General features: G+C 36.6%; 2 protein-coding genes across 3 annotated transcripts; both read right to left on the minus strand.

Moving 5' to 3' along the window:
• Positions 1–1,022: 1,022 nt before the first annotated feature.
• On the minus strand, positions 1,023–3,277 carry LOC113282374 (aldehyde oxidase GLOX-like). The gene has a single exon (XM_026531359.1). The coding sequence runs from the start codon at positions 3,047–3,049 to the stop codon at positions 1,211–1,213; it is 1,839 nt and encodes a 612-aa protein (XP_026387144.1). The 5' UTR covers positions 3,050–3,277; the 3' UTR covers positions 1,023–1,210.
• A 122-nt stretch (positions 3,278–3,399) lies between these two features.
• On the minus strand, positions 3,400–7,854 carry LOC113282375 (E3 ubiquitin-protein ligase RGLG2-like). Of its 2 annotated transcripts, none has more exons than XM_026531361.1 (12): positions 7,373–7,854; positions 6,418–6,765; positions 6,021–6,105; positions 5,800–5,940; positions 5,594–5,707; positions 5,396–5,493; positions 5,014–5,093; positions 4,819–4,924; positions 4,579–4,706; positions 4,223–4,439; positions 4,015–4,071; positions 3,400–3,871 (listed from the first exon to the last, which is right to left on the minus strand). In XM_026531361.1, the coding sequence occupies exons 2-12, from the start codon at positions 6,730–6,732 to the stop codon at positions 3,791–3,793; spliced, it is 1,422 nt and encodes a 473-aa protein (XP_026387146.1). In that variant the 5' UTR covers positions 6,733–6,765; positions 7,373–7,854; the 3' UTR covers positions 3,400–3,790. The 2 variants fall into 2 exon arrangements, with proteins under 2 accessions (XP_026387146.1, XP_026387145.1); XM_026531360.1 differs by having other exon boundaries at positions 6,418–6,769; positions 7,373–7,853.
• Positions 7,855–12,149: the final 4,295 nt, after the last annotated feature.

Consider the following 12,149-nt stretch of genomic DNA (forward strand, 5'->3'; position numbering starts at 1 on the left):
AAACATATAACCCATTTCTAAATCCTTAATTCTATCTTCCGGCAATTGGAAATCGAAAATAAACATACTGTCACCATGAATAGTCATGTTCATATTACCTTTAGGTTTCCAGGCTCGATTTACAGCATTACGAACCCAATTACAGTTTAGTCTGCTTCCTACAAAAGCTCTGATGACCTTATCCTCACATTGTCGGATATCTTCATCAAAAACTTCATACGAAATGTCCATAGACTTCTTACCATCAATTTCTGGGTATGAATAGAAATCCGTCTCAGCTGAAATAGCTGAATCCTTCTTCTTATCGAATAGTGATGACCAAGATGCTGGAGATCCTTTAGATGCAGAAGGGGGGAAATTTTCAAACCCCGGAGGAATTACAGGATCTTCAGACAAAACATTAACAGGGATATGAGAAACCTCCATGAGATTAGACTCTAGAGGTGATGAGGGAACCTCTAGAGATATCAGATTCGGAGAAGAAGCTTGCATCTCGCCAGAGGAGATGCACTATGAAGCGAAAAAACCCTAACCAAAATCGTCTCAGAATTGCCTTTGACTTTGGCCGTCTAGGTTTGACTACACTTTGTCTCGGTTTGAGAGTTCTTGATTGATTGAAGTGTTGCATCGACCAAGAAGAAGATGGTTGTATCCTGGGAGACGAACGCCAATTAATCCTACGACATTACTGTGGGGGCGTAATCGTTTTAAGGACATAGAGAATTTTTCTAGCCTCAATCCACCGTTTGCTATTTCTATCTCTATTCTCTTTGTCCTTTGATTTCTAATTACTACTGTGAATGAATGCTTGATTTTCTTTAACTTAGTGATTATTGTATTCAATTGAGTGCATAAGCAGTTGGGTTTTGTTTGAGTAAACCAAACTTTACAATTGTGGTAAACGTTTGAGTTGAACTGCATTAGAAACAATACACAGTTTTGGTGCAAACAAAGTGTTTGTGTTAATGTCTCTGTGGGTTGTAATAAAAATGTACATCATTGACATTCATATAGATGGAGTATCTCTTAACTAACTTATTCACTGTATTATTACTTAGTATATTTTCCAACAGTTTTAGTAAGAGAACATAGATAGGTTCGATATTACAGGTAGGCACATACTCTTGACTGACAACAGTTCAAGTCATGCACCTAATTACAATACTTTATATCATCTGAGAAGTATAGACTCCAAATAAGTACGATGATATCATATGCTATCTAACTTAAGCCACTGAGCTATACTAGGGATTCCTTCATTGACAACAGTGAGCATATAGTAACCAGAAGGTGCAACAACAGGATTAGGTGGTGCTACTAAAACTGCATTAGTCCATCCGCTTCTTTCTCTAATCATAGTCTTGCACCTTAACCTCAACATCCTCTGATTCATTGATATCGAGTGTGTCGTGAATGGTGGCGCATATATATTGAAATTCACCACCTTCCCAGGTGTCCTTACAATCCTGAATATGATGGTAAAGTCTTCCCCGTACCTGACACTGTCCTGAAGGTTTATTGACACGCTACTAGGTCTTATCGAATGGTACGAGCGATCCATATAGTGCGGAGTGAAGGCCTGCAACCTTAATTCAGTTGGAAAAGCTACATTTCTAAATGTATAATTCCTATTTGGGTTCCCTCCTGCAACTAAAACCCTTCCATCAGGAAGAAGAAGAGCTGAAGAGTGATAAAGTCTAGGTATTTTTGTAGCCTTGAGAACAGAAAACCTACGACCCCATTTCTTCTTTGGGCTATAGAGGTATGGCTCAAGGGAAGGGCGTACCGCATTATTCCATCCACCAGCTCCATTTCTGGCTCCATTTATAATCAATATCTGGCCTGTTGGAAGTAAAATCATGTCGTTTAAAAGGCGAGGTGCAGGCATATGTTCCATTTCCCACTTGTGATTCACCCCTGAAATCACCATTCTTCCACAATTATTGAGAGCCTTGAGGAATCTTCCACCTCTTGCAGCTTCATAAGCTCCTTTGGAGGAACCCCCACATACGATAACTTCAACCTTTTGAAACCCATCCTTGTAATTTAGAGGGAGCATTACCGAAGAACCTGAACTCGGGTAGTTCCTAGCTCCATCCCCAGGTATTCTAGGATAGGTCTTCATCACTCTATTTCGCCTATAATCCAAAAGAATGGAGTCACGGTTCGCGAAGATGAATAAATTACCATCTGAAGAAAGATGAAGAAAAGGGTATAGATTGTTTCCATCTTCCCCGCTATCGTATGTCCTTTGTAAGAAAGGAAGAGAAAAAGATCTCTCGTTCCGAGAAAATTTAGGCACGAATTCATAAGTGAAAACATCTTTTCCACCAACAACAATAACTCGGTCTGATGGAAGCCTCTGATCTGAAGCATACCATCGATTACTCATCAAGGAGTTACTTGATTGTATCCAACTGCATTGGCGATTTGTGCAAGGGTGGAAGTATCGGATTCTTCGATAACCATTACCATGTCCACCAGTCTGAAGAAGAGTTCCATTGCTCAAAAAGGCACCAGAGGAACACCATGTATCAGTCTGAACTGGTAATGCCCTGATCTTATTGGCATTAATATCATATTCAACAGAGTGAGCCCAGCAAGCGGAGTCATGGACATTTGAGGAAGAACAAACTGCCCCTCTATATCTTCTTCCACGTAGAAGGTAACCAGATCGACCTGTTTCCGTCTGATCCAACATCAAAACCGTGTTTCGGGGGGTTAACGTCATGTGCATGGCAACCACACCAGTACTGTTGAGGAGAACTTTCCACTGCCCCATCTTAGCTCCAGATATTCTAGTGTTACCTCTTGGCGATCTTGTGTTAGCTCCTGGCAATCTTGGGCGAGTTCCTGGTGTTGTGGCGTGAGCTCCAGGTGTTCTTGTGTAAGCTCCTGGTGCTCTTGTGTGAGCCGCTGGTGTTCTTCTCCTGGGTTTTGATGGTCTACTAACTGCACTAGTAAAACCAACATGTTGCAGAGAAAAGAATAGTAGAGCAGTGATGAAACAGAAATTGAAGACGAAGAAGGGTTTTCTCAGTACTACCATTTTTTGGAGAGTCGTAGAATAAACTTAATGTTGATCAGACTGAATATCAGGAAGGATTCAATTTATAGAGTGGCTTCTTGCAACTCCAGGTCTTAAGGAGATCATGCTCTTAGAGGTTGGTTCATCCTTTTGGAACTGAACAGAAATTTCATCCTTAATGTCGTCCAATTTCGTGCCCACACTCTTTGACCTTGCACATAGTCATAGATGCCTAACAACATAGGTTAAATTACTTCCACAATGTTATGATCCTAATTTAACTCTTTCACACTTGCACATAGCCAGTGTACTGAAAACCCCTTAAATCCCAATATAACTAGCAGAGGAAAGATTTTAGCTGGAAAATACTATATGAAAATTCCAAAAACCTTGCATAATCAGTAATTCAGTATACAAAAGGAAATCAACTCCTTCATTTTCTGTCTAAGTACGGTTTTTTTAAGCATGCCAAAACGATGGCCAAACTGAGATTACAGTCGGAGCAACCAAAAAAATATCACTCTAGGAAAAAGACCAGAATGTACAAGTTATGTTGATGATAAACAAAAAGGATTTAAGAACTCCAAGAACTGAAATATTCACAAGGCAACACATAGTTAACACCTAGATACATCTGGATCATCCAGGACATAATATCCCAACCCTAACAACACCAAGGTAACAGAATTACAAAAGAATCTTGTACTGATTAGAGAAGGCTGTGGGCAAGTACCCGAAGGAGGAGTATCATCAACAAGAGTTTCAGTAAAGCTTTATTCTGGTTTGTATAGAAGCTCGACAAATTGGACATAATTGCAAATCTTGCCCACATTCACAACATGTCTGGCAACAAAGATACAAAAAAACAAGAATTAACATATTAGTATCTTTATAAGTTGAAGAATCAGTACAGCTAGTTACCTAGATTATAACCAAAATGACAAACAAACTGAGTAGGCAAAGACAAGACAGCACAGATATTCAACCTGATGCCCACAGCCGAACGCCATATCCTTAGGGTTGCTAAGGCAAATAGGACAAACCTGTTTTGGATCAATATGAAAAAATTAATATCCAACTCAAAAATGTACATTATTAGCGGTATCCATCACAAGTCGAACTTACGTATTCCAGAAATGACCAGTAGCACTAAAACAAGAACCAAAGCAAAGGCTCCACAAAGTCACTCAATACCTGATGATCAAAAGAAGAACTTTCAGGTGGCGCTGTGCCCATAGACATTTGCGGTCCCGGATATGGGGGTGCACTTTGCTGGGATCCAGCTTTCGAGTTAAATGAAGATGAATCATATAAAGTTGAACTCTGCTTAAAACTGCTCATGTGCGAAGGTTGTGAACTGTAGACAGGTGGAGGAAGAGCAATCCTTTGGGGAGACTTCCCTGACCGACGACTGCTTGAAACACACGAAGAAGGACAAAAGGCGAGTAAGATTTTAGGCTTCTTTTATTTACCAGAAAAAGACTAACAATGACACTAACAAAGCAGTGAGACAGAACTCACGAAACCTAGAAAAGTAGCATCATTATTACCCCAATATGTTAAGTTCCGTTGTTGCTTTGTATTGAGTAGGAATCTCCATCAAAGCTGTGAGCGCAAACTCTGTCTCTTTTCTAGATTCAGCCATGTTCTTAGACATAATCTCTGTAAAGTTCACAAACTGGACATGATACAAACAATTGAGCACGGGCACAGAAGATGGAAACACCCAGAGAAAGAGAAAAAGTGCAGGGAAACGGCTTGAATGATGTATGGCATCTGCTACTGCTTACTTGAAAATTATCGAAAGCCCGAGCAGGAATATTATCATCGAATTCCTTCATCATATCCCAAGGACCATCTCCAACCCCAACTAAAATAATTGATAGTGGGTACTCGCTGTAATAACAACAATAATAAGATCATCTCAATTATAGAACGGAAGACTCATGAACCTAGTCATCTAGAGGAATCATATAGAAACCTACCTCGCTTTTACAATTGCTTCAACAGTCCTTTGCTCCTGCTGACTTAGCTGCCCATGCGCAGTGTCAACACTTCTAGTTACCTAAAATCCATAGCCTCCATGAGAGATATATTCTAGTATAGCCAGAATCACGTTCAGATGGTAAAAGATAGTCTACAAGATAATGGATCAGTAAAACTGATGTTTGGAACTTAAAGAGTATTTTGACACTGCTTGGTGAACAAAGTTATCCATGACGTCCGAAAATCTTAAATACTATAAATGACTGGATGTAAGAACATCAACATGAATACTATGAGCTCATATTCTACCAGCAGATACCTTCTCATGGTTCAACAACCAACATTTATCAAATTAATATAAGTTCTTTCTACAATATATACCTGCCCATCAGCAATTATCACCAAAACATGGTACTGACCCCCACTTTGCTCGACAATAGTCATAGCCATTTCGATAACAGGGGCAAATGACGTCGGTCCTATGCCAAAGAAAATCAAATGTCAGAAAACAGGTAAATCCAAGTAATGTAGGGTTTGAGAAAGCAAAGATTTAATGGAAGAAAAAGAAAAAAGGAAAACCTGCCAAACGTATTTGTGGGAGTAATTCCCGATATCGTGATAATGCTTCCTCAAACCCATTGCAGAGTCTTTCTTCTGGATAGAAACTGAACACATCCTGATCATGTGTTAATGCTGCAGAAAAAATAAAGAATTAACATCACTTTTCACAGCCACAAAATAACTTGGGGGTATTTCCCAGTATATAAGTTCATTAGATACTTTACCGTCTCCAAATCCAAAACAGGGTATCAAATTATCCTCATCAAAAGCAGACAATGTTCTTCCAATAATTGAGATTGCTTGTTCGTACGGATTCTTAACATCTCCGATGTGATGCAAACTTCGTCGGTTGAATGAAATTTTACCTAATGTATAAACAAAAATCAGACAACATTGACATATTCTATAAATTCTTAAGCTAGGGTACAATAATATTGAGTCGAACCTGTCCACTCGTTGCTCTTTGTGAAATCGATACCGAGAATTAAATTTGATGACTCGAGGCCAGCCCGTGCAAGAGCCTCGGTGACCTGTGAAAGAAAATACACTTTATTATTGGTGAAACGGGGGGTTTACCAGAACTAAGATCTCAAAATTCAAACCACACATGTGCACACAAATTCAAATTCAACCTGAGCAACTTCCACACAAATTGAGATTATATTCTAAAAGGCCCAAAAAGTGGACAGATGCAGGCAGTAGAACTTATGCTTTACAAATAAGATCAAACATAACTTTATTATTTATATCTGATTCCTAATTATCTCTGATTCCCAATTTTTCTCTTTATCAAAGGCATCCAATACAAAATTAAAATTCATCAAAAGGGGCTTTCAAATTACCTCATCAAGTGAATTATAATTATCAGCTATCCTCGAATACCTCCGATCCAACTTCCTATTTCCAGGTTGACTCTGAGCCGCTGGAGGATATGTATATGCTGGTTGCGGTGGTTGACTCTGAGCTGCTGGAGGATATGCATACGCTGTTTGGGGCGGCTGATATGCAGGTTGTTGTGGAGCATATCCATGATGTAGCTGTGGTGTACCTCCGTAATTGCTTTGAGATGGATAGTGTTGTTCCCAAGTACCAGAACTCGTACTAAACGGCGGATGCTGTTGAAAGTAACTCTCCTCTCTCGAAGTCTTCCCTCCCATCTGACTATTTTCTTAATTTACAAAATTATATCTCTTCCTTCACAAAAACAAATCAGAATTTCCTTGTTAACGATCTAAACAGTTCTATATATATTTTTCCTATCTCTGAATCAGTAACTTGTCTTAATCAAATCTAACAAACTTCTAGAAATAAAATCAGATCTGTAGCCAAAATTTAGAAATAACGCTGATTGAAGACCAGTGTGAACACCAAACCGACTTTCCTATGATCTTTCGAGGCTACCAAACATGTGATCTTATATCTAATAATGGAAACACTACAATAAAGTGAAACAGAAAACAATAGTCCAAAAACTAGGGTTTACAAAGTAAGAAAAAGCTAACTAAAGCCATCTGGCTTCTACAAATCCAAACACGCAACATATATATTAAAAAAGAAGAACAAGTAATTTAAGACATGCAAGTAACTCATTGTTAAAGTCAAAAATAAGAAAAATCTAATGTATCTCTCTGTTTTAGGAGAAAAATACGAGGAAAACACCCAAATTTGTTTCAGATCGAATTCCTCCAAAAATTAGACTAAGAAAAATTTGTGAAGACAAAATAATACTTTACTTACTTAAAAAAAAACTAATTATAAACCAAGTAAGTTTAACAACAAAGGTTTATTACAACTTACGATTTGATAACAATTGACTTCATTTATGATGCTTCCAGCAGAAGATGATATAGACAGGACTCAGGAGGAGGAAGGAATCAGGGGGTTCATTAATGGCAGAGTTCAGTTCTTGAAAGAGAAAGAGAGAGGAAACCAGGAAGGGAAACAAAGAAGAGAAAAGAAAAAAAAAAAAAAAGGATAAAGTGGTGATTAGAGAGAAAGTTGATAGCCTTTTTGACGTCGAAGAAAGAGAGATTCCAATGGACGAAAATTTGGGCGAAAAGATGCTTATAAGCCTGTAATCAGTACTAATAATTTACAGATTCCAAAGACTGGAGTTATTAAAATTGTTTTTGAAACTTTTTGATGATTGTTATAACTTGATCGAGAAAATATTACTTTTTCCTTAGTAGATAGATTTCGGTACAAGGGAAATGGGGTATCAGGAGATAGACATCCACCGAATCTAATTTTAGATTTTTCTTCATCTATAAACAACCACGCTTCCTTCGGACTTCATTTTTTTCATATTTGAGTCGTTTTTTTATATGTAAGTGTAAGGCCAAGCACTATAGTGCCCTTTATTTCTTTCCTATCCCTCACATTTAGAGAAAAATCTAAAATTCCACCCATTTGATCCAGGGAAGGGAATGAGTTTCCGTGTAAAATCTTGTTTTACGGATACTCACTATCCGTGACTTTTTACACGGAAACTAAGTATCTCACATTTAGAGAAAAATCTAAAAATCCACCCATTTGATCCAGGTAGTACGGAAGGGAATAAGTTTCCGTGTAAAATCTTGTTTTACGGATACTCAGTATCCGTGACTTTTTACACGGAAACTAAGTATCTGGTTTTTTAAGATTTATCCTAAAATTTTCCTTTTTCACTCTTTTTTTACCTATTATATCTCTCTTTTTTACTCTGAAATATGTTCTTTTACCTATACAAATATATTCCTAACCGAAAAAAAATTGGGAAAAGAAAACGGATACTTAGTATCCGTTTCGCACTATTCACATGGAGTTTATGTGTCATGTAAGGAAGGGATAAAAGCATCCCATAGTGAGACTGCCTTCTGACTCATATCCCTTCCCTACAATCAAGGGATAACCCCTCCCATAGTGCTTCGCCTAAGTGTGATGATTCAGGATTTCATATTTGCGTCGTTTTTTTACATGTAAGTGTAAGTGTGATGACTCCGAAAATTTGTTCGTAATTTGTATTTGGATTTTATTTTTCTTGTTTTATAATGTTCTTGATTATCTTGTAAACATCCGTGCAATTTTATTTTATCATGAAACAAAATGCTACATGATATGAAAAATAAAAAAATTTTATAAATATTCTTGCATTCAAGGTATTTCGGGGATTTTCATAATTAGAGACTAGCAACGATACATGCATGATGCACCTGTCAATTTATTCCATTCGTGCTAAAAGCAAGTGTAGTAGACAGATGAAAATGCCCACACAAGGAAAAAAACCTATTAAGCCTTTTTTTTTATCTGATAAAGATTTAAGTGCTGCTGGGACTCGAATACCATTAGCTTTGGGTGATGAATATTCACCGATGAATCACAAAGCGACTGATCTACATGCTAAGTTAGGAAAATCTTGTCGCATTTTCCTTAGTAGATGCCAGACAGACCATGTTTCGATTTTCCTTCTCTTCTTCCCAGATTCTAGGCTTATTCAGTCGGAAGAACTAATTTTCAAGGGGTTAATCAATGCCTTGACCCTCTTGCATTTTACGTACTTTTGTCTTCAATTGTACATGCACACAAAAAACTTGATTTCACTTATGATTGATCAGTACAGAACAAAGTCTGTTAATAATAGATGATCACAAGTTGTCTTCAGATTAAAAAGCAGTTCTGAAGATCTCGTCGATACTTTGATCTGGTTTGAGTGGCCTTATGTCAGAAGAGAAGGATCTCAAGAATAATCAAACTAGGTGCAATCAAAGTTTCAACAACCGTCAGTCAATCAAATCAATAATTGAAAACTAAATAACAATGCTCTTGTCTAGTTTCCACTAATGGTACTTGCTAGAGCTTCTTGATCCCAAAGAAGTCTTTAAATGAGCGGACGTGAGAGATTTCGCCTAATTAGGGTATTTTCCTCTCCGGTAGAGCATTACAAGTAATACTAGTATTCGACTCCGCCGGAAACAATGAAATTTTCCTGGCTAAGGATGGTTTGTAAGAAGAACAAACTTCACTATTTGTAGATCAAGGTTGTTTGGACAACAAGGAAATTTCCAAACCAAAAGATTCTCAAGATATACAATAAAGTACCTAATTTCGATTTTCATATTTCCAACTAATATCCAACCTGTAATTCTGAAATCTCTCTTTAGAAAATATCTAATATTAGTTTAGCACTTAACTAATATAGCTTTTCCAGAGATATATTTTGATTGCCGGAAAATCAAAAACATATAATTCGAAAATCTTAATTAAAATATTGTAAATATTTCGGTTTGGGGTCACCTTGAGTATCAAGGAATATCTTTGAACAATCAATGATAAGAATTATGTACATGTTCAAATTATATCGACATCTGAAATTTTCCTATCTAGCAAACCCTAAATCCAAACTCACACAAAACCATAAAGCAATATGTGAATATTGAAAATCGGTTTTGCTCTTGGGACCGGTTCTACCATAACTCCTAACATAGGTTAAGATCGGTTTTACCAAGTCTCCAAATATAGGTAGGGATCGGTTCTACCATGACTCCCAATAATAGCTAGGATCGGTTTTACAAAATTTCTCAATATAGGTAGGGATCGGTTCTAGCATGATTCCAACAAAATATAGGATCGATTCTACCAATATAGGTAGGGATCGGTTCTACCATGATTCCTTACAAAGGCTAGGATCAGTTCTACCAAGTATCCCAAGATAGGTAAGGATCGGTTCTACCTTGACTCTCAACATAAATTAAGATCGGTTCTACTTGAATTTCCACATTAGGTTTGAATTAGTCATCCAAAATATCTTCATAGAAAACCGGACCAAAACACATATTGATTTCTTTTCGATTACGAAGCAAGTTCGTATATGTACTTCCTTTAAACCAATGTAATAAAACATGGTTTCCTAGGATGTAATCACACCTATATCCAATACACAATCAAGTAACAAGTTACATAGATTATGTCGATGTCGCATTTACGAAGTTCATAAGATAAACGTTATACTTCGTAATTCATATATTTCCTTGACACTTTGATCATACTGATATGACCAAGTCTAATACTAGAGTATCATATATATATATATAACCTCGTATGTTTTGTTTTGAATCTTAAATGACTTGAAAGAAACAATAGGAATTAAAAAAAAGTCAAATCAGTATCACTAACCTCAAGTGGAAGGATGATATCTTTGTTATAGTCGATACGTATTCACGTTCTTCAGGTCTTCAGAGTAATACTTGTATGTCTCAACATTCTTAGACTTTCTAATCTAACATAAACGAAGTTGACTCTAGTAATTTTAATCAAACGACTCTAATTGAGTTTTGATACTAAAATATGACAATCAAACTTGAATTACCAACGTTTGGTGGGTTCAACCGAGCAATGCCCTAAAAATCTCCCCTTTTATCAATTTTAGTGACAAAACTCTAATACATTTCGAGATAAACGAATTACAAATAAATCATTCTCCATACGCTTAATTCCAAGTTTCAACAGCATAATATCCTGCACATATTTAAAAATAAATGTCGTTGTTGAAATTTGAATAACAAAAGCTGAAAAGACGAGGGTACCCAAATACCCACAGTCTTTTACTTATCAACCTATAAGTCCTCTACCGAATGTGATCGTATATGGACAGAGCCGAGGCAATACGACAATTCGGTTCACACATCGTGTGATAGTCTATGGATTAGAGATCGAGACAGTACAACAACAAAGTGTGTACTTAATAATAGGTTCGGAAATAACCAAAACTCTATAGGATCAATATCAAGTATTACGGAGTTAACGTAAAGTGAAATTTACTTTAAGTATAATAGAACAATTATAATGCGGAAAAGTAAAGTAAATGGTACAACAAGATTTTGTTAACGAGGAAACCGCAAATGCAGAAAAATCCCGGTACCTAGTCCAATTTTGAATACTCTCAAAATTAAGTCGTTATATAAAATCAAATACCAATCAATCTTGCTAAAGATAAGATGAGTTGTTGAAAAAAAAGCTCTTATGTTTAATCTAATAAACTCATTTGTCTGGTTAGATCAATATATCCAATAACTACCGAAATAGTCAAGTCTAGATTTGCACTCAAACGATATAGATCTCAAAGAGAAATATAGAGAATGTCGATCTCACGCAATTAATCAATCAGATCTATGAAAGATAAACTGATTCTAGTTGGATCCCAGCTGATCCAGGTTTGTGCACTAAATCCACAAGATACGAAAACTAATAAGAATTCTTCTTCATCTTCAAATCTTCTATTGCCTTCAAATACCTGCACAACAACACTTGAATCCTCTTGTGATCAATCACACACAAAATGGAGTCTGTTAACAATGGATTATCACAAAATGTCTTTAGATCTAAAAACAGTTCCAAAGATCTCGTCGATACTTTGATCTAGTATGAGTGAATCTTATATCATAAGAGAAGATTCTCAAGAATAAACAAACTAGGTGCAATCAAATATTCAACAACCTTTAGTCAATCAAATCAAATCGAAAACTAATAGCACCACAATTATCTAGTTTCTCACTAACGGTACTCGTAGAGCTTCTTGATCCCACAGAAGTCTTTAAAC

Source organism: Papaver somniferum, chromosome 5 (assembly GCF_003573695.1).
Source record: "Papaver somniferum cultivar HN1 chromosome 5, ASM357369v1, whole genome shotgun sequence".
Taxonomy (NCBI): domain Eukaryota; kingdom Viridiplantae; phylum Streptophyta; class Magnoliopsida; order Ranunculales; family Papaveraceae; genus Papaver; species Papaver somniferum.

Bases quoted from the DNA above. Each gene is read 5' to 3' on its own strand.
- LOC113282374 (XM_026531359.1), bottom strand. From the start codon at position 3,049: ATGGTAGTACTGAGAAAACCCTTCTTCGTCTTCAATTTCTGTTTCATC.
- LOC113282375 (XM_026531361.1), bottom strand. From the start codon at position 6,732: ATGGGAGGGAAGACTTCGAGAGAGGAGAGTTACTTTCAACAGCATCCG. The intron at 5,941-6,020 runs GTTCGACTCAAT...TTTATACATTAG, and splicing joins AAAGAGCAACGAGTGGACAG to GTAAAATTTCATTCAACCGA. The intron at 4,072-4,222 runs GTATTGAGTGAC...GATCCAAAACAG, and splicing joins GTTCTTCTTTTGATCATCAG to GTTTGTCCTATTTGCCTTAG.